The sequence below is a fragment of the Megascapheus bottae genome, chromosome 19 (assembly GCF_031878675.1).
Source record: "Megascapheus bottae isolate mThoBot1 chromosome 19, mThoBot2.hap1, whole genome shotgun sequence".
Lineage (NCBI taxonomy): Eukaryota > Metazoa > Chordata > Mammalia > Rodentia > Geomyidae > Megascapheus > Megascapheus bottae.
The window spans coordinates 45062017-45083800 of NC_143527.1; the positions used below are offsets into that span (position 1 = coordinate 45062017).

Below are 21784 nucleotides of genomic sequence, written 5' to 3' on the forward strand. Positions count from 1 at the left end.
ATCAAGGCGTAGGTACACAAATTATAGTACCTACTCCCTCCCTTGCCTCCTTCAGTGCCGTCTTTATAATGAATGCTATGTACTCCATTTCTCTGTGTGGCAGTCTGTCCCTCCCATTAAAATCAGATATATTCTGTTACGACTTTGGAAAGAAGTCCTTTGTGTTCTAACAAGGAAATGCTAGCCTTCTCTGGGATGAAGGGGTTGAATTTATCTGAAGAGAGGCCAGGAGGAACCAGGACAACTTCTCAGATCTGCCCTCTAATTGAAAATCGCTTTAGTCAAAGATATTCCTGTTTTCTCTGTCTTCAATAGTTGAAGTCTAAGCGAAAGGAAAAGCTCCTCCATCCCACAAACTCCTCTAGATCTCAAGTATATTAAAAAAATTCTCCTTTTCTTCTGAATAACATCTGAGAAACCTGAGTGTATTTATTTTGTGTTCAATAAAGTCTGGGTTTGTATTTAGCTCTGCAGGTGTAGAAAGATGCTCCTGTGACTATTTCTAGTTTTAAGTCCTTGTAAACCATCTGACAAACCAGAGCCTTTCCAGCCAAAGCACTTAAATTATTTCAAGCTCTCATGTTATGAACATGCTTCCACATTACTTGAAAATTATTGCCAGCGCTGTCCGCGTCCAGATCTTTCTTAGAGGACCCTTGAAGCTCAATCACATGCCACGTGGTCAGCGGTAGAATGCTTGCTTTGTATTTATGTAAACTGCAATGAAATACCTTACACATGCTGACGGATCAGTTGCAAGTTATAATCTCAACCCATATGCTCTTTCAATTTGCTAAAGCGTTTGTTTACCTACTTTTGTCTTCTGTGTGTATTCTGTTATCCCCTGTTTGAAGGTAACTTCATTGGTGTTTCACATTTCTCCTAGGGGAGCAAAAACGTGTTGAAAAAGAACTGTGTGTATTATATTCAGATGTTTGGCTGAGGCTTAAATCATCAGTAAACTCACAAAGCCCATTTAGACATGCAGTGCCGCTTGATGAGGTGCCATCTTTAAGCTGGATAATTGTGGAGGTTCTGAGGAGCAGAAGGGATTCTCATTCCTATTCATTTCTTGCAATCTCCAGAGCCATAAGTTGTGGACAAAACTGAAGGTTCATCTTATGCCTCAGATACATGCACTGTGTTCTGGATCTGCCCTCTGAAATGCCAAGATTTAAAGCACCAGGGCCGCTGATCTGAAGGCTGCATCTAGCCAGAGCTGCTTTAGTTGTATGGAGGTGGGAGTCCCCTGGAGAGGGGACAATCTACAGCCCATGGAGTGGCTGTTTATCTGTTTACCACCTGGGGACTGAGCATCAAACCCAGAGATCTGCCCAAGGATGAGAATTAAAAGGAGCAGAGGGCCGCATTTAGAATCAAAGGCAGACAAGATTCTTTTCTTTTAGTTAATGGAAACAAATTAGGAGGACTTTTGTCTCCTTTCAGCTTCCACCTCTGGAACAGTGAAATCATTTGGGAAAAAAAAATAGATAGGTTTAGTGTTTAAGGTACTAGACCAGAGGATTCAAGGAATCTATTCTGATGGCTGAGAAACATGCAAGATTTCCTCTGTGTACCGTTTATATGATGTGCTAATGGGCTCTCTTCGGTTATCTGGGCCCAACAGTGGGTTCTTTGTTCTGGTACATGTTCTCTCTGTCGCTGTCTCTCTGTTTCTGTCTCTCCCTCTCTGTCTCTCTCTGTCTCTCTGTCTCTGTCTCTGTCTCTGTCTCTGTCTCTGTCTCTCTCTCTCTCTCTCTCTCTCTCTCTCTCTCTCTCTCTTCCTTCCTTCTCTCTCTAAGAATATAGTCAACAATTAGTATTCATATTGAAATGTTTATTATGTGGCTAAATTTCATATTATCAGTAGATTCTGGGGACATTTATGTTTATGACTATAGCTGAATGATTTATAAAAAGCCACAAAATGGGCCAGGAGTATGGCCAGGTGGTAGAGTGCTTGCCTAGCATGCACGGAGGCACGGAGACCCAGGTTCGATCCCTCAGTACCACATACATAGAAAAAAGGCAGGAAGTGGTGCGGTGGCTCAAATGTAGAGCTCTAGCCTTGAGAAAAGTCCAAGGACAGTGCTTAGGCCCTGAGTTCAAGCCCCACAACTGGCAAAAAAAAAAGCCACAAAGAATTGCATTAACGTAATACAGTATGCTGCCGTTGAGCCCTGAGTTCAAGTCCTCTGCCTGTAGGACATGTCTTGGTATAATCTTGGCAGCAGTTGAAATTCTGGGTTCAGAGTCAATATATGAAAAAGTTGTTGGATATAACTAGGAAGAGTCTCTAAAACAAACATGTCTGGATACTAGCTTAGCTACCTTGGTTATCTGATGGTTTTGTTTCACTCTGTAAATGGTGGTTTTGCCCCAGTGGAGTAAGAGAGGTGGCAGCCACAGATGTTACTTTGCAAGAGCAGAAGTTGAGGTATGCCTTGCCCTTTAGAACACAGGGCTGTGATGAACAGCTCTAATGGCTCTGGCTCTGGGTACTGCTTTCTTTTTTCTTTTTTTGGCCAGTCCTGGGCTTGAGCTCAGGCCTGAGCCCTGTCCTCAGACTTTCTCAAGGCTAGAGCTCTAACGCTTGAGCCTCACCACCACTTCTGGCTTTTTTCTCTATTTGTGGTACCGAGGAATGCAACCCGGGTCTTGGTGCGTGTGAAGCAAGCACTCTACCACTAGGCCAAACACCCGGCCCCTGGACTCTGCTTTCAAGTTCCCCCTGATGTCATATAGTACAGTCCCTTGAAGGACTTTTGTGTGACATAATTATATTTCCAAATCATAAACCCTTTACCATTTACTGAAATCTATTGCTAGTATTCCTAGTAGAATGCTTATAACCACTTAAATGTAACATTTTATATATCATTAGAAGGTTTCTTAAGTCACTGAAGATACCAAAAATATTCTCTAGCCCCACCATGAGAAACAAGTTTATCAAGATAGAGCTTGAAAAAATGGAAAAAATAATTTTGTGTGTGAGTCCCAGAGTGTATGCGTGTGTGTGTGTGTGTGTGTGTGTGTGTGTGTGTGTGTGTGTAAACATGGTCTCAATTTCTCCATGATTCAAACAATTCTTGATCACATTTGAGTGGCAATTCTAAAGCTTGAAGAAGAAGCCAGAAGTCTTTGTGACCCACTTCAGCTTCCCGTGTGGTATAGAGAGTAAGTTTTCACCAGGGAAAGACTGTTTACCTGGAGGACCATAGAAGCTATGCGACAGAAAATTAGAACTAAAAGGTAGAGAGCTACAGTGATATGAAGTTCTTGAGTGGTTCATAATATTCTTGGAAGGTGTAAGAAGCTATTCACATAACAAAAGCAAAAATTACCACACAATGGAAAGTTGGGAGATTTCTTCCAGGCTCAAAACATGGATGTTGACTTTAATTTCACCACATCCTGTTTCACCTCTTGAACAGAGTACATCTGGCCTGTTCTTTACACACCAAGGTCCTGTACTGCCTTAGTCCAGGTCTCCTTGTCACCTGCTACAGCAGTGACTTGTAGTATAGCTTTGTACACACGTCAGGGTTTGAATCTGGATAAGTTCTTTACCGACACACTCCACCAAAGGAGCTGTTTGTGGTTTTTTGTGTATACAATGAAACTCATCCACTGAATTACTTATGCTGCCACTAATGAGATCTTTCTAAAATATAAGCATGATTCTTTTTTCCATTTCTTTTTCTTGCTTGATCTCATAGCTTGAGTACTGTTCCCAAGCTGTTTTGCTCAAGAGTAGCACTTTACCACTTGAAACACGGTTCTGCTTCTGGCTTTTGGCTGCTAATTGGAAAGAAGAGTCGTATGGGCTCTCTTGCTTAATCTGGCTTCAAAATATAATCCTCAGATCTCAGCTTCCTGAGTAGCTAGGATTACAGTTGTGAGCTACCAGCCCTTGGCTCATTGGCTCTCTTCAGGCACACCACTCCTAATAATTTAGTGTTGTAGAATTATGGATCTGGATAATTATGGTGTACAGTACTATGTAAGAATATAAAAAACAAACAATAAAAGGAAAATGTAGATGCATGTGTGCTGACACTGAGCCCTTAAACTCAAGACCTTGCATTCTTTTTTTTTTATTATAAAGGTAGAGAGAGAGTATAGTTATATAAGTGAGGTATTTCGTACATTTCTTTTGAATAGTGTCTCTTCCTCCTTCATATTCTCCCATTTTTCCCCTCCGACACCTCCAAGTTACAGTTCATTTTCAACATAGTCTATTGAGTATCACTGATGAATCAGCTCATTCTTTATCCTACTGTTTCTGTGCTTCCCTTTCCCTCCCTAACTCAGATAAACTTACATACAAGGCAAACAGTACACAAACCAAATACAGAGACAAAGGTGAAGAAAAGTAACAATAAGAACAACAACAACAAACCAAAAACCTTCAAAATATAAAATAAAAAGCCCTTGTATGTATTTCTTGGTATTCATATTGATAAACATCATTTTATGTAATCCTCTTCTAAGAATATCCTCCTTAGGTCTCACTGTGTGAATATTTAGAGCGTTGTTTAATTTATCATGTCCAGATATATATTTTTTTTGCTTTTACTATCCATTGGGTTTACTTGTAGATATACATGCATATATTAATTATTACAGATAAGGGAAACCATGAAACCTATGTTACTTTGGGCCTAGCTTACTTTACTTCATGTAATTTTTCCCGCCTTTTCCATTTCCTTATGACTGTGGCAATGAAATTCTTTCTGATGGAAGTACAGAATACTTTCTTGATCAGTTCATCCACTGAGGGGCATCGAGGTTGATTCCATATCTTGGTTGTGGTAAACAGTGTGACAATGAATATAATTGTGCTGGTGGCTTAAGAGTGGCCTGGTTTGTGGTTATTTGGATAAATGCCCAGGAGTGGAATTTCTGGGTCATAGGGAAGCTCTATGCTTAGTCTAATACTGCTTTCCAGAGTAGTTTAACAAGTTTACATTCCCACCAACATTGTAGTAATGTTCCCTTTTGGCCACATCCTTGTCAGCGTCTTTTATTGTTAGTTTTGATAATGGCCATTGTAACTGGGGAGAGGTAAAATCTCAGTGTTGAACATCTCTTGGCCACTCTTAGGAGACGTCTCTCTTTAAGTCCAGCCCATCTATTGATTGGGTTATTGTTTCTTTGACGATTTGTTTTGGGGGGATTTCATTATTTTTTGAGCTCTAAATATATTTTAGATATGAGACACCCTGGTCTGATGCAGAGCTAGTAAATTTCTTCTCCCATTCTGTGAGCTTTCTATGTGTCTTACTAGCAGTGTCTATAGCCTTTTTGGTCAGGACTAATGCTGTACCAGTTCATTTATTTTTGCCTTAAAGAGCTATTGCTTCATCTTCTCTACATTTCGACTTTGAGCCATAGCTTTAGTTATTTCTGAGTAGGAACTTTACATTTGTTTCAAGGATTTCTGTACTAGTAGAGAGACACAGATAGATTATTATTATTATTATTACTACTTATTGGTGATTGAGTCCTGCTTGATTTCTACTCAGGTGGTCCTCAAATTTCTATCCTTCAGATCACTCCCAAGAAGCTGGGATTACAAGTATGAGCCACTGTGTCTTGCTTGAATTAATTTTTACACTATCAATTACAAGACTGATTTTGTTTTCCCCATGAGTAAAGAAACCTCTTTGACGTTGACATGTTGTTAATCCACTGTAATAAATCTTCTTATACTGCAGTTTGCTTTTATAAGACCTCTGGTGTCTCCTGCTTCACATATGGCATTGTGACATTTCAGTATTGGAGATATATGTTAGGACAATGTAAGCTGTGCAGATGTTGGTGACATTAACCTGTTGAAGCAGGCTGCTGGACTGATGGAAATGGTCTTTGGTGTCATAATAAATTCTGTTTCTATCTTCCATATGCAGACCTCCTATGAATCCCTTCCCACCTGACAGCTGTGTGAAGTTTTCAGCATCAGAGCCTGTGGCCTTGCCCCGTACATTGCATAGTGTGCTTAGAGTTTGGGCCTCTGAGGCTTGGGCTTGATTGCATGTCACATTTCCCCCACTCTCTCAATACTGAATTAATATCAGCAAAATGTGGACACATCTGTGGCCTGGGACAGCACCCACTGGTGTTCAGATGTAGCCCCAAACTTGTCACTGCAATGCTTTCCTGGGGTACCTTGTAAGATGCTCTGCTACCCTCCCTAGTCTGCAGTGGGTCAGTGAACAATTGTCACAAAGTACCATCTGTGCTCATGATCTTGTACAATATTTAGAATTCCTTACACGGCTGTACCAGGGTCAAAGAGTTGTGCCATTGATGTCGGGCCACAGAGACACAAAGGGACACACAGAGAGCAGACACCTGTGGGGACACACACGTCAGGATTGCTCTTAAATGTGACTTCACAGCAGCTCATCTGGATTTTCTCTACATGTAGCCTTTCCCCCTTAACACCACGAGTCATTTTGTACAAGCTTTTAAAATAATAGAGCATAATTTGTACCTGCATTTGCTATGAGGATGGAACCTTGAATAATGCTTCTCCATTATCAGCGACAAAACAAATCAATTTCCTACTAAAATATGACTTTGCCTCTATACCGGGACAAGAAAATAGCAAAACAACACAAGTTGTCTTGTGTTTCCAGGAGCACTTCTTTGGAAATATTTTTAAAGAAGCCATTCATAGCCAGGGGCCAGATTTTCCTCTGCGAGCTCTGTTCCTTTAGGTTGTCTATTGTTTTGGCAGGCCTCCAAATTGGATTCATTAGTTATTAATTGTGGTACTAAACTGGCTGTATTTTGTGGAAAAAAAGTCTCCTCCTCTTTTTGGATGGACTTTAACTGTAAAAGCTTTTCTTTTTTTTTTAATAAGCAGATCTAAAAAGCTCTCGGATGTGGAGCGAGTCTCATGAGTTTATTGTTTCCTTTCAGTGTGTAATTCTAGCTCCCTTTCTTTATCATGAAATACAGTGGAGTTTTATTTCATAAGTTAAAAACCCTTGTGTTGAGGATTGATTTTCAATCTCAGTGAAATACAGTTTTATAAAGCACAGCAATCATTGTTTCAAAGAGGGAAATTGTTTATTTTAAGATCTGTCGTGTCATGACTAAATCATTAATCAAAAACAAAACAAAACAAAACAGGACAATGGAAGGCAGTGATGTGTCTCCTGAAATGTTGCCTTTCACAGGGTTAAAATGAACGTGTTGTAGGGACTTGCTTTGTGTGAGCTGCACAGTTTGATGGCAACATTAGAGGAAGCCACCGGTGCTTGGCTGAAATATTGGGGATCTATAGGCAGGGGTCCCCATGCTGTCCTCAAGGTGAGATGCTGGTGGACCAAGTTTCCCAAGCATGTGGAATTCAAGGTCAGGTATACTCATTCCACATTACCCGGCTGCCTCCCACACCTACATCTGCAGCTCTTGGTTGTGTGAAAATAGGAATGCTCTTGTGCTGCTTTCTACAGTTTCCTCATACTCCATTCTGCATTATTAATGTGCCCTCCCTCTGTCCTCCTCTCTGCCTTCTTGACAGTATTGCATTTGTACGTGTGTGTGTGTGTGTGTGTGTGTGTGTGTATGTATGTGTGTGTGTGGTGTTGAAATGAGCATGAAGATTTTCAAAGCAATGAACAGGAGGCAGGCACGCCAAACCTGCTAAATGCAATCTGCTGGAAAACAGTAGATGTGAAAAAGAGGCTGGAAGACACACATGACATTTATTTCTCTAGAAATAAAATATCCCTGAGAAATCATTGATTCTTGCCATTTCGGTTTTGGGTTCTATCCTCTTTTAAAGTTTTTCCTTGAGAGCTTCAAAATGATCTGTGGATGTAAGACGATCTGTGAATGTAAGAAAGATTTTGATTGCATTTTACAAGCCAATTCATAAAGATTTGAAAGATGGCCTCATGTTTATACAAAAAACCAGTTACATGAAAGAATGGTGGTATCTACTCACAATAGAATACCCTGCAGCTGTTAAAAAGTCTAGGGGTCATCACTGTGCTAGCATTGGGTGGTTTCTAGGATGCACAGAAAGGCACCATAGTATTTGCCTTTTGTGGAAGAGCAAAGGGAAAACAAGAGCAGCAAGTACATCATCACTTAGCATAAAACAAAGACACAGGACAAACTAGACACCAATGATTAGTCTAGAGATGTTTTGGGAGGAATGAGGTTGATAGGATTGGGGCAGAAGAGAAACATCTTTGAGTACCATGTGTTATGATTTTTAACTTATTGACATTCTATACACTAAAAAATTAAAAACATATTGTTAACCAAAGGCAGTTTTAATTGTACTTGAAAATAGACACACAATAGCACAGAAGAGGGGGAAATGATGAATATACATTTATTTTAAATTATAGATCCCATTCTATGATGGCAGAAAGGAGAAGGGAAACAAATTCATGCCCCTCTGAGGGGGCTTTTTTATTGTGTTAACAGAAATAAAACTGATTGACCTTGTCAGAGAGTAAATACAGAACAAACCTTGTGGAATCTATGGATGGGACCTATCTGTTTGAACTTAGGATTTATAAAACACATGCCTCTGTCCATGTGCAGGCCTGCTGTAACTATATAGTGAAGAAATCAGACCACAGAATGCTTGAATGGTCAGAATTAACATTTTCATCAAGAAGCCAATGGAACTCAGACACCTCTGGATGAGACATCCTGAGAAGGATGTAGCTAGCGCCCCTGTCGTTTTCTAGCAAAAAAAATAATTACTTGAATCTGTTCATGAAGAAAAATGGAAACAAATGCAAAATGAGGAATTTTCTAATGGGAAAATCAGCGGAAGTGAAAGACTGTATTCTTAAATAAATATAAATGCTCCAAATGACAAGGACACATGGATAGAAAATGTCAGAACTAAGGGAGACCACTCAGACACTTGTCAACTAGAAGTTTGGGTTCTAGGCTGCTTCTTGTTGTGGTATGGTGGTATGGCTACTTGCTTTAAATTTGTTGCTTTGGTTCCTTCTAAACTTCAGCAGTTTTAAAAATTACATAGGGATTATCTGTCTGGTTTCAGAGTTCCGAAGGATTTCCTAGGCTGGATGTACAAGTATGCAGGAAACATACTTTGCCATATTAAAGTGATGTTTTGAGTGGGGCATGTTGGGACATACATATAATTTCAGCACTTGAGGATGCAGAGGCAAAAAGACATCGAGTTCAAGGCTGCTCTGGATTACCTTGCAGCAACCTTTCAAGAAAACCAACAAAAAGTTTCTCTAGAGCTGTGTTACCATAAACAGTGATGGGCCCAGTCAAAGATGGAGAATGGATAATACATATGATCCACAAAGATTGATTAAAAGGGATGTGTGAGAAGTTCATAAGATCTCATGCCTCATGGATGAACCGAGAGAATATTCATGGGATCAATCATCACCGAAGGCCAGTTACATATAGAATATATAGGAGTCTCTTAAACTAGTCAGTAAATTCATTACTTAAAATTTCTATATAATTTCACCTTTTTAACAAACTGTAGTCATATATAATGGTGGATTATACAGTGATAATATGAAACTTTTTACATAGTAGATGATTTGATCAAACTAATGAAAATGTCAATTACCATAAATACCTATCATAGATTCCTCCTGTATAACCTTAAAATCAGTGACTCCTCATGCACCTTGTACCCCAAGCCTCTGAGAACAACGTGTCTGTTCTCTGCTTTTATGAATTCTGTTGTTTCAGGTTCCAGATAACAATAATACCATTTAACTTAAATCAGCAAACTAAATGACTTATGTTGTATCATGAATTTTCCTAGGATCAATCCTTTCCGGAGCACGAAAATGGTTTTCAGATTGGAATGAGATTAGAAGGCATTGATCCTAGACATCCATCTGTATTCTGTGTGCTTTCTGTAGCTGAGGTAAGAGATGGTGTTGTCTTAGGCAGATTATGTCTTCATGGAATTTTCTAGAAAATAAAAGATTTAAGTTATATTGTATATTTAACAATTTCCAATACATTATAAATTTATTTTATTTAGTCCATAATGGGTGAAATACATCTCTTAATGTGGTTTTCCTTTCTCAGAAGATGAATTTTCTAGTACCTCTGTTAACTAGACTTTTCTTGACTTAATTAGTATTTATTTTTTATCTAAGGTTGTTAATAATCCACAAGTCCCACAATGTTTCTTAATTCTGCTAGCAGACACATAATTATTCATGTTTTAGTAGAATGAGAAATGGATATGAATTATGTTCACATACATGAATTACAAATTTACACAAGTATGTTCAACTTATGAAAGTATATACATATATTGAACCATTATTCAGGAAAGTAAATGGCTTAAAAATGTGATACTTACTAAACATGTTATTGAATCAATAAAGATTTACATATTTCTAATAGCAATGAACCTAAAAGTCACATGTATTTGCTTTACTTGATTGTAGCTATTAAAGAGCATGCATAGGGGATGTGTTTCTCAGACTTTTATTATTTTCAGTATTGAGTATGCTCATGCAAAGTTTTTAAGAATAAAATTTTGTAGAACTTTCTAAAGATTTTTAAAAATTTAAAAAAAATTATCGGGACCAATGGGTCTACATGTTAAAATTGAGATAAAACTGAACCTTGCTTTGTCTTGAAATATGAATCCAAGCCAAACATTGGGAGATTTGGTGTCTAATTGTGTATTTGACAGGCATTGAATTACTAAATTAGTCAATTAAAATACAAATACTGATCTAAGATTCTTAGATCATCTAGAAGGCTATGTTTTGGTGGTTGACTCTAGATACCTGACAATATTTATTCCATCACCATTTTCTTTTAATCAGACACCATATCCTGAATTAATTGGTTCTTTAATGAAAACATTTGGATGGATGGACTCCTATGTTAGTTAATAGAACTGACAAAATATCTGAATATTTTGTGTCCACTACAAATGTCTGCCACATAATGAGTGATCACAAACTTTCTATGTTGCAGGTGTGTGGTTACCGGCTGAGGCTTCATTTTGATGGCTATTTAAGCTGCTATGATTTCTGGATCAATGCTGGTTCCCCTGATATTCATCCAGTAGGGTGGTGTGCGAGGACCAAACATGAACTACACATCCCGAAGGGTAAGCCTGGATGCCTTTACCAACCCAATAGTGTCATTTACAATTTCAGTTTCATTTTAGTAATATTTCATAAAATATTAACAAGAAAACTGCTCATGTCAGTTGATTTCTAAAATGAAAGTGTGTGACTCACAGTGTCATCATCTTCAGAAGTACCTTTAGCCAGGCACTGGTGGCTCATCTACAGTTCTGGCTACTCAGATGAGATCTGAAGGATTATGGTTCTAATCCAACCTAACTAGAAGAGTTCTGAGGTTTCATGTCCAAAATAACCAGCATAAAGCAAATATATATGTTTCACGTAGTAAGAGTATCAGCTGTGAGCAAACAAGCTAAGCAGGAGCTCAAGGCCTGAGTTTAAGCCCTGATATAGGTAAGAAGAGAAGAAACAGGGGGAAGAAGGGAAGAATAGGAAAAGTGAGGAGAGGGAAAGGGTGGGAAGGGAAGGGAAATAATATATTTAAAAGGAAAACGTTTGTAACTTTTCTGATAAAATATTTTGATAAAGTATATTAGGTATAAATAAAATACTACAGGAGCCTCTTCTTGCAGAAATTATTAAACCTTATAAGGACTACAGGACTAATGTTTAAATCATGGTCAAAATTCAATATGTCACTATATCAGTGATTCTGTACAGTGAAGAAAGTTGATTTACTATGAATAATTATTTGCAAACTTGCAAATAATGGAAAGCAGGAAACTGAAAAGATCCACCATTTCCTTGGGAAATAGAAGTCTCAGCTTTGTCTCATTTTATGTAGAGGAATATGGGCCAGGAAGATGGAAATGAATCTTATTTTTACTGAAGATATAGATAATGAGCTGAGTGTGTGTTCCGTAAGCTGCCCATGGCTCATTAGTTTTTTTCCCCACAACTTCTTTGCAGTTTCCTGCTTGCTGATATATTGGATTATTATTAGTTTGAATAGCACTTTAGATGACTCTTGGGATCTGGCTGCTGGCCAGCCTGTAGGCCCATTCATCCAGTAGGTATGAAGGAGTTTTCACTGGGTATGGTGCTGGTGATGGCAGAGTGAATGAAATAAAGACTGTCTTCATGGAGCTTTCCTTCCACAAGAGGAAAGGACTGAGCAAGGCTTCAGGGACATTCTTTTATGAGGCTGGGAGTGGGCATGGGAGTTTCATGGAGAAAAGCACAAAAGCATGGCAAGGTGAGCCTATGACCTTGAAGGTTGTGCAACAAGTTTGGCCTATTTTCTAGTGTGAGATTCAATCAGAATGTATTGACTAATCTCATGTTCGATGGACCAGCTCTGTGTGAGCCTTTAGAGTACCTGACAGGTAGATTATGTTAATGGAGCTTCCAGATGGACTGTGAAGGGATTCCTATAATTTCCCCAAGTATCAGGTCTTTGGGGTACACTATCAATAGGGCCTACATCCTCTCTGTGACATGGCTTCCTCAGACGCAGGAGCAATACATGGTCTCTTGTCTTATCCCTTTGTCTTCTCTGGAAAGCCTTAATGATGATGAGGCTTGTACTAAGCCAGCAGGGTGCCAACTCTTTATCCTACCGACCAAGACATTTGTAGGGAATGTGATGCCTCATGGACAGTCAAAGACATTTAAGCAACATTGGGAGAATGCTTAGCTGCTATGCTGGGGACATTGGATTTATGGCAGAAGTTTGAATAAAAATATGAACGATAATATATTTAATATGCATCTGATAATATCTGGTGGTTGTTTTCAGCAATATGTGTTTTTTTTTAGGCTACAGAAAAGATAAATTTGTTTGGATGGATTACTTGAAGGCCTGCAAATTACAAAATGCTCCTAAGAAATTATTCAGAAACAGAAGTTCTGTAAGTATTTTCTTCCTTGGTATAAATCCCCTGAGCTTAAATTTCTTTCATATTCTGTTGTATTTTAATCCTTTAAGGAATTAAGAAAGTCTTAACTTCCTGTAATGCTGCTCACTTAATTTGCTGCAGTTTCCTGTAGGCATATCTTTTTTTTCTTCAAAAGTATAATTAAAGACTTCAATTAAATGTCTAAAGTTGAAAACTTTACATTGAAAGCCTGCTAAAATTAAAGTGCTTTTTATAAGTGGTTTTCATTTTTGCTTGCTTGAAGTGTGCTAGTGTTTTAAGCTTAACTTTAACCAGCAGCTACTATAGGCAGACCTTGGCTTTTCCTAGCATAGAGATCTTTATGTGAGATAGAAGAAAGCAAGAGGAACATTTCCTATAGACACTCCATGTTGTGAAGAGACTTGATTAGCATCTTCTTATGGCACCCTTTTCCCAGGCACCCAAAGAGCCTTCTGGGCTCAGAGAAGAGTGGAGCATTCTGGGAGAGGGCAGAGGAGGACAGAAGTTTGGGGTTAGGACTTGGTTCTGCCACCTAAGGCTAGGTCATGGAACAGAACTGAAGCTTGAGGTCAGGACTTAGCTCTGCCACCTAGGGTTGCAAATACCTCACTGAAATTCTAGAGACTTCCATTTCCTAATCTTGAAATGAACACCATACAGCTGTTAAATGGGTTTCTGTAAGTGTCAAGGAGAAGGAATTCACAAAATGTGAAAAAATGCTTTCAAATGGAATATGATAAAGGAAAAAATCCATGGTTTATAATAGACAATAAAGAAACAGATGAAAACTCTTAGTTTGTTCTCGATCCTTAGTTCTAAATCATAAGACTGAGTAGTTATAGACATTTCATACATATGATGAGGTTTCATAATTGTTAATGCGAAATGCTAATACTAAAAGGCATTTCTAACTATAATTTTATTCTTGGATTACTGTACATATATTCTTTAAATATTGGTAAAAACCATTATTTTTAGATCTAGTGAGCAAATGGAATTTGGTGCTTAAATCAAGAGTTTATCTTAATCATTTTTGCAAATTCTGGTATTTATAAACTGCAAAAGCCCATAGGGAGCTTAGAACACATATATGTCTTTATTCTTAAAGTACCGGGTTTTAAAATTAATACAAATTTCCCTAAGAATCAAAGAGAGAAAATTGAAGATAATAAGGGAACACTATCTTCCTTGAATAACAAGTATTATTTGCTATTGCAAGTCTGATCAAAGTTACGTGTGTGTGTGTGTGTGTCTGTCTGTCTGTCTGTCTGTCTGTCTGTCTGTTGTCTGTCTGTCTGTCTGTTTAGAGGGGAGCTCCTTTCCCTGGCCTTTTTAATGAATGTAGGTATTTATTTACCTTGCATCTATAGCTCACTTCCAGAATGAGGGAAGTGTTGATACTCCACAGACCCTGCTGATGCCCAAATTCTGGCTCAGCCCAGTTAATATGCTGTTTCATTTCTGTGCTTCTCTTTCTGGTACATGTTAGAATGGGCCAGTGCCTAAGGAGCTTCAGGTGGGAATGAAGCTGGAGGCTGTGGACAGAAAGAACCCTTCCTTGGTTTGTGTGGCAACCATAGCGGACATTGTGGAAGATCGCCTACGAGTGCACTTTGACAATCGGGATGACAGTTATGATTACTGGTGTGTTTTCATTTCTCTCGCTCATTCTGTGTGTGTGTGTGTGTGTGTGTGTGTGCTCGCGTGTGTGCGTGCATACCTGTTGGTAGCTCGCTTTTCCACTCAAGGTTGGTGCTCTATTAGTGAGCCACAGCCCCACTTCTGTTTTTTAACTGGTTAATTGGAGATGAGAGTCTTACAGAATTTTCTATGGGGACTAATTTGGAGTCATGATCCTCAAATCTCAGCCTCCTGAGTAGGTAGGAATACAGATATGAGTATTGGCACATGGCCTGTGGTATATTTTATTGTCTTTATGTGCTCCTGTTTGGTGGTATTCTCCCTGTCACAACAGTGATGCACCTCAGACATTTAGAGGATAACTCTTCAGTACCACTACACATGCACTGTTGAATTCAAGAAATCTGAGGGACTTTTGCTCCACCCTGGGAAGTTCCTGAAATAAGTGGGCAGTCCAGAGCTTTCCATTTTATTATGCTACATTTGCAAGGGGAACAAGAGGAAGCTAAGACATTGCCAGCTATATGTCTATGTGCATGTAGTTTCCTGGCTTGAAACATGTTGACTTCAGATTGTTATATAAAAGAAAGACTCAGAGAAAAGAGGAATGAATTATTGGAAAGGCTGTGAGGAGTAAGTTATGAAGCCATTACACCAATACTACATGAGTTGAAAGAGTTTACTGGAGGGAAGCTCGAAATATGGAAGAAGAGGTTATAGCAAAAAACATTTTTGGAGCATTTTCTCGTAGTATGTCTTGAGTGAGCTCTAGCCTCCAGCTGTGCTCTTTGCACGTATGAACCAGGTCCTGTATTCATCTTTGTACTAAGAAGCAGGATGGAATAATTAGTGTGTGTGTCTAAGACAGAATACCCTGATTTCTTTGAAAAGAAAACTTAAATTTTCACTTTAAATTTTTAAATTAAATTTTGGACTGTCCTTTGGCTCTAGTAATATCTGATAAAAGAGATTTATTAAAAAATATTCACTCTGGGGCCGGGAGTTTTGCCTAGTGGTAGAGTGCTTGCCTAGCATGCACAAAGACCCCGGTTCGATTCCTTGGTACCATATACATAGAAAAAAAAAGCCAGAAATGGTGCTGAGGCTCAAGTGGTAGAGCTCTAGCTTTGAGAAAGTCCAAGGATAGTGCTCAGGCCCTGAGTTTAAGCCCAGGACTGGCAATATATATATATATATATATATATATATATATATATATATATATATTTTCACTGTGGAGATATTCCTGGTGTTTTAGGTCCTAGTCAATCCCTTACTCTGTGTTTTATGCTTTTAAATTTCAAGAAGGTTATGTAAAACAGAAGTGTTGTCAGTCAGCCTGCAAATACAGCAATAAAAATGACTTTTGTTTCTGAAGCAATGAAGTATCATTGTTTTATGGTATCGCTATATCCAGGATGGGCCTAACTATTGGATTCTTTCCCTGGCTTTGCGTGATAATCTGACATAGACTTCTTTTCACAGGTGTGATGTTAATAGTCCCTATGTCCAGCCGGTTGGTTGGTGTCAGGAGAATGGAAGACCTCTGATAGCACCCCCAGGTAAGCAGCCTGAATCTTTTTTGAAGTGCTGGCAGCATGAGTGGTATTCTCATTTTTATTTTTGTTTATACAAATGCTATTTGACTATACACTGTGTGTGTGTGTGTGTGTGTGTGTGTGTGTGTGTGTGTGTGGCAGGAAAAAGAATAATCCATCTACCTAGTAGTGCTTGAAATCAATGTCCTTTTCCAAATGAAAGATTTATTAGACTGACATTAAAAATGTTATGATTTTTTATCCTGTTGTTGCTGAGGATCGACCTTTACAAATAGTTATTTCCAGGTTCATAATTTATTTTTAAAATTAATTTATTGGCTGAACAATACGATTGTTAAATATGTTAAACTATGTTAAGTGCTGAGAATCTAGAAGTAGGAGACAAATCTTGAAGCAGAAAAAATATATCTAGAAGTCTGCCTCCCCCACACTTCTAGAAAAAAACCTATAAGTAAAAGCCTCAGACATGAGAAGTAATGATCCTAATTTGATCCTTCAACAATCCAACTAAATGAATTAAATGTTTGAACAAAGACTCTTTATATTTAGTTTTTTCTTATTACAGAACTATTAAAAATACATTAGTGAATAAAAATGTATTAATATAAAGAGAGTAGATTCAAAGGAGAAATCAAATAGCATTAATTCCCTTAGAAATGAAAAGTCAAAGCCAGATGCCAGTTGCTCATGCCTGTAATCCTATCTACTCAGGAAGATGAGATGTAAGGATCACAGTTCAAAACCAGCCTGCAGGAAAGTCCATGAGTCTCTTAGCTTCAGTAAAATACTCAGAAAAAAAAAAACCCAGAAATGGCACTGTGACTTAAGTGGTAGAGTGCTATCTTTGAGCAAAAGCAGCTCAGGGACAGTGTCCAGGCCCAGAGTACAAGCACCAAGACTGGCAAAGAAAAAAAAATAAAAGAAAGGAAGGAGGGAAGGAAGGAAGGAAGGGAAGAAAGAAAAAGTCCAACAAAATAAACACCAGGAAATGGATCCTTGGTACTTGAAAGGGTGCGGGGGGGTCAAAGAGGGAGAGAGAGAGACAAATAGAGAAGAGAATGTTGGGGATAATGCAGTCAAAAATTAAATGTATATCCTACAAAATTAACAAGAGTAAGGAAGGGAGTGGGTTGTGAGGGATGGGTGAGAATATTAAAAGTGATGACATTGATCAAGATATATTGTATTCATAAATTGTGTTGTTAACTGACAACTCCTTGGTACACAAAGATAATAAAATCATACTTAGAGGTTTTCTCTATCAAGTCTCTTTGTTTTCAGATTTAAAAATGAATGAAAAGTGTACAACTTAGAGTGTTTATTTTGCTTGCAAGAAGTCCTAAGTCCTGAATTCCAATCTCCAGCCCTAAAAACATAAACAAAACCAAAAACTGAGGAGCCAGGAATATGCCCTAGTGGTACAGTGCTCACCTAGCATGCACGAAGCCTTGGGTTCAATTCCTTGGTACCATATACACAGAAAAAGCCAGAAGCAGCACTGTAGCTCAGGTGGCAGAGTACTAACCTTGACAACAGTGTCCAAAGACAGTGCCCAGGCCTTGAGGACTGTCAAAAAATGAATTCGTTTGGCTGTATAATATTAGAATGTTTAAAATAAAAGTCACAAAGAAATCATTTCTTTCATAACATAATTCCCAAGAAGAAATGTTGATTTTAGGATATGCCATCTGGAATGTAACAGCTATTTGATTTTTAATTTGAATCATTCTTATGGTTTGGCAATTTGAAACCTTATTTTTCTCCTCCATGACTACAGATAAATAGGACTTTCCATCAAAGTGTTCAGTTTGGTAACAAACAAATTTAACTGACAAAAGACTCGAAACAAAGCAGAATATTCAAATATTTCTATTTAGCCTTGGAAGGATTTTTATGAAATGTGTAGCAACTTAAAATTTGCTTTTGACACATGGAATGTGTGTCCTGTTTTTCTGTCCCACTGGCTGCAGGTGACTTTAGAGTCTGGTTCTTTAAGGTGAAGTGTTGTGGGCATGAACTCTGGGCCTCAGCACAGTCCCTGAGCTCTTAAGCTCAAGGCTACTGTTGTATTCCTTGAGCTACATTGTCACTTCCTGTTTTCTAGGTTAATTGGAGATAAAAGTCTCATGGGACTTCAGTGCTGTGGGCTGGCTTTGAACCATGATCCTCAAATCTCAGCCTCCTGAGTAGCTAGGATTACAGGGGTGAGCCACCGAAGCGTGTCTCGAGAAGGGGCTCTAATGGGGAAGAACTGTACTCCTTTTCAAGGCTCTTTAGGGAAATAACTCCCCTTCTCCTCTAGCATGCTTTCTACAGAAATTAGGGTTATTTTCAGTGTTCTAGTACATTGCTCTGACCATTGGCTATGTACATCCTCAAAGTTCCTATATGCTGCATTAAGTACTAGGGGTCCAGAAACTTGCCATGATTTTTCTGACTAATAGAGGCTGAATCTAAGGTCACCAGTGATTGCTGGGTTCTTGTTAGAACCCTTACTGAAAAATCAGTGAACCCTAGAAGCTTGACTTTACATCTGTGCTCTCAATTCTGTTTTGATGCTTTCTGAAATGCTCTAACCTGATGACTGTTGCTTAGTAAATTTTGAAATTGGAAAATGTGAATCTTCTAGCCCTATTCCGCTTCTTCAAGATAACTTTGGTTCTTCTCAATCTCATGTGTTTCCATCAGAATTTTAAAATTTACTTGTCAAGTTCTGTTACAAAGCAAACTGGGATTTTTTTTGATATAAATTACATTGAATCTGAAAATCAAATTGGAGGTTATTGCAACATTCACAATATGAAATTTACCATCTCATGGTCATAACCATTTTCTATTTTTATTGAGTTTTCTTTAATTTCCTTTCAATGATAATTGTATGCTTCAGTCTGCAAATCTTTCACATAATTGAATGGATTTCACACTAAGCATTTCATTATTTATTCTTTAATTAAATTGAGGCAAAATTCACATAGCATATAGTTAAGTACTTTCAAGTATACAAATCAGTCATATTTAGTATGATGTATTTGACAGCTCTCTCAGTTTTCAAAAAAATTTTATCACCTTACAAAACTTACTTAATAAGAAGATACTATCAAGCATATGTTCCTTTACTCATTCCCATGTCTCTGTAGCCTCTACTCCATCTGCCTCAGTGGATTCGCCTGCTCTAGTTATACCTTAAAGAACATATTGTACAATATCAGGCATTTTTGAGCCTCCTTTCACCCATCATAATGGTTTTAAGGTTCATCTAAGTTGTGGTATAGTATATATCCATAAGTTTTCTTTGTTTTGTGCTGGTATTGAGTCTTTCATGAACTCAGAGTGTAGGCATTCTATATTTCAATTTTTTGCTCAAGTCTGGCATACCACTACTTGAATTACAGCACTGTTTCTAGATTTTTCTTTTGATGGTTTACTGGAGTTAAGACTTTCGTGGAATTCCCTTCTGTGTCATCAAATGACAATCTTCAGATGTTAGCCTCTTGAGTAGCTTAGATTACAAACATGACTCACCAATGCCAGGCTATTTGATTCTTTTTTATTATTTAATACTAGAATATTTAGAGTTTATTTATTCATTAGTCTGGTGCTAAGCATTTGAAGTTTTGGTTAGGAAATCTCAATCTGTATATTTAATATGAATATAATACATATTATATGCATATACACACATATATACATATTTGTATATATAATGCATATTATATATACACTGAGTATTAAAATATGGAAAATATATTTTAGAAAATAAATCAAAATCATCATTTTGAAAGATGGTTAGGTATTGGGCTTCCAAATTTGTTAGCTGTAGTTATTTTACTTAAGGCAATTTGTACTTTGAACATTATTGATGCCTATGGATTTTTACTTTGTGGCTTCCATTGCTGTTGTCAGGAAAGATGCATTTTCTATATTTGTTACGGGGTGTGTGTGTGTGTGTGTGTGTGTGTGTGTGTGTGTGTGTGCGCGCGCGCGCGTAATTGCTCTGCTCAGAGCAGTTAAAGCTGGCGAAATACAAGAGCATGTCTGATCTGTCCCTTGTGCATTGGCAGACTCACAGATTGCAGATAAAAGAGACTTTTTTCAAAGAGAAACTTGAGGGTCACTTTTTGCGCAAGTAAATATGAAGTGTAAAGATGTTTTGCACTGATACACATTTAGTTCTGTTAGACCTTCTAGTCATCATCTTTCTAGAGAAGGCCTTTGAAAATATGGCAAGACTTTCTGTCTCTATAAATGAAGCATTATGATGGAATTTTAATTGATATTACAAGATGACCAGACAAGGCTAGAGCATCATTTGGAAAACCAATCTTAACAGCATTCCTCTTTATGAGGGTTGAAGGTTCTCATGGAGATATTGGCCTTATCCTGAAACAAAATTTAAGATTTCACTCGATAACCAGTCTGGTGGATAAAACTAAAACGTAAAGTTTGGTGGAGATACAGAGAATGTGGAAATGTCATAGGGCCAAGGAAGATGAAAACTGGAGCAGCCAAGATGGAAATAGATGGGCAGTTCCTCCATAAATGTAATGTAGAATTACTTTATCTAATTGGGTGTCAATTAATGATTCCTTAAGTGAAACTATTTAGTAGCACTGTGTTCAGTGGAAAATTAGATATTTCTGTTAAAGAACACTGCACGGATTGTCAGCTGAAGGTCATATTTCTTTCTTTGTTCAGCAGTTTACACAGTGCTGAGTGTCTTGTTTTCTCAACAGTCTTCTATATATGGCAGTTTGCACTCTAGTTCATCAGGAGACTCCCACCTGTCATGTTGGCAGGCAAACAGGAAGAAGCCACAATGACTGTCTGGGCGTATCTGACTGCAATAGCACTAGACTAGACTTTAGGAAGGACAACCCTGGCAAGAATGCCTCTTTCCTCACAGATAGCTGTTTACCTTGAAAGCAAATTACAACCTGACTCAAACACAGTCAAACAAATGTGTGTGTTTAGCAGTTTGTATATTGATAGAATTCAGAGATCCAAATAAAACAGAAACATAATAGAAACATAATGATGTCTCTGAAGGTGGGGATCTGTTTTTCTGGTCTAACAGCTTTATTATAGTATAATTCACATACTATATGATCCATCTATTTACAGTTTGCAGTTCAGTGATCTTTACCATATTTACTGAGCTGGGTACCAGGCTCAGCTTGATAATGTCCTTTCATTCAGAAAGGAAATCTCATGCCTCTGGCAAGCATTTACTTTTTATCTTTACAGTAATTTCTTTATTCTAACATTCGATGTAAATAAGAATTATATGATCTGTGTACATTGATCTCTGGTTCTTCTTAGCACAGTTATTTAAGGTTAATGTACAGTGAGGCATAATCAGCACATCATTTGTTTTTATTATTATTTTTAAGTAGTTGTATGAAGTTTCAGTGCAACACGTTTAATTTATGAGTACAATACATCTGAATCATTGTCATCCCTCCCATCATTCTCCTATACATGTGCCAAACCTACCCATTTCCTCAAGATACCCATTTTTACATATGTAAATTGGATATTATGCCTGGTTTTTCTTACCCTTCTTTCTTCTTTCATTTGTCTTTTCTCCCATATACCTACCCCTTGCCTCACACAAACATGTTAGGATTCC

The 21784-nt window shown here is 37.9% G+C and overlaps 1 protein-coding gene across 2 annotated transcripts in view; it reads left to right on the top strand.

Moving 5' to 3' along the window:
• L3mbtl4 (L3MBTL histone methyl-lysine binding protein 4) overlaps positions 1-21784 on the top strand; it is a 343139-nt gene that overhangs the window by 115673 nt on the left and 205682 nt on the right. For both annotated transcript variants that reach the window (XM_090353483.1, XM_090353484.1), the window contains exons 6-10: positions 9800-9904; positions 10981-11116; positions 12855-12946; positions 14445-14599; positions 16082-16158. In XM_090353483.1, the coding sequence (XP_090209609.1) occupies positions 9800-9904; positions 10981-11116; positions 12855-12946; positions 14445-14599; positions 16082-16158 (565 nt within the window). The remainder of the gene's footprint in view (positions 1-9799; positions 9905-10980; positions 11117-12854; positions 12947-14444; positions 14600-16081; positions 16159-21784) is intronic.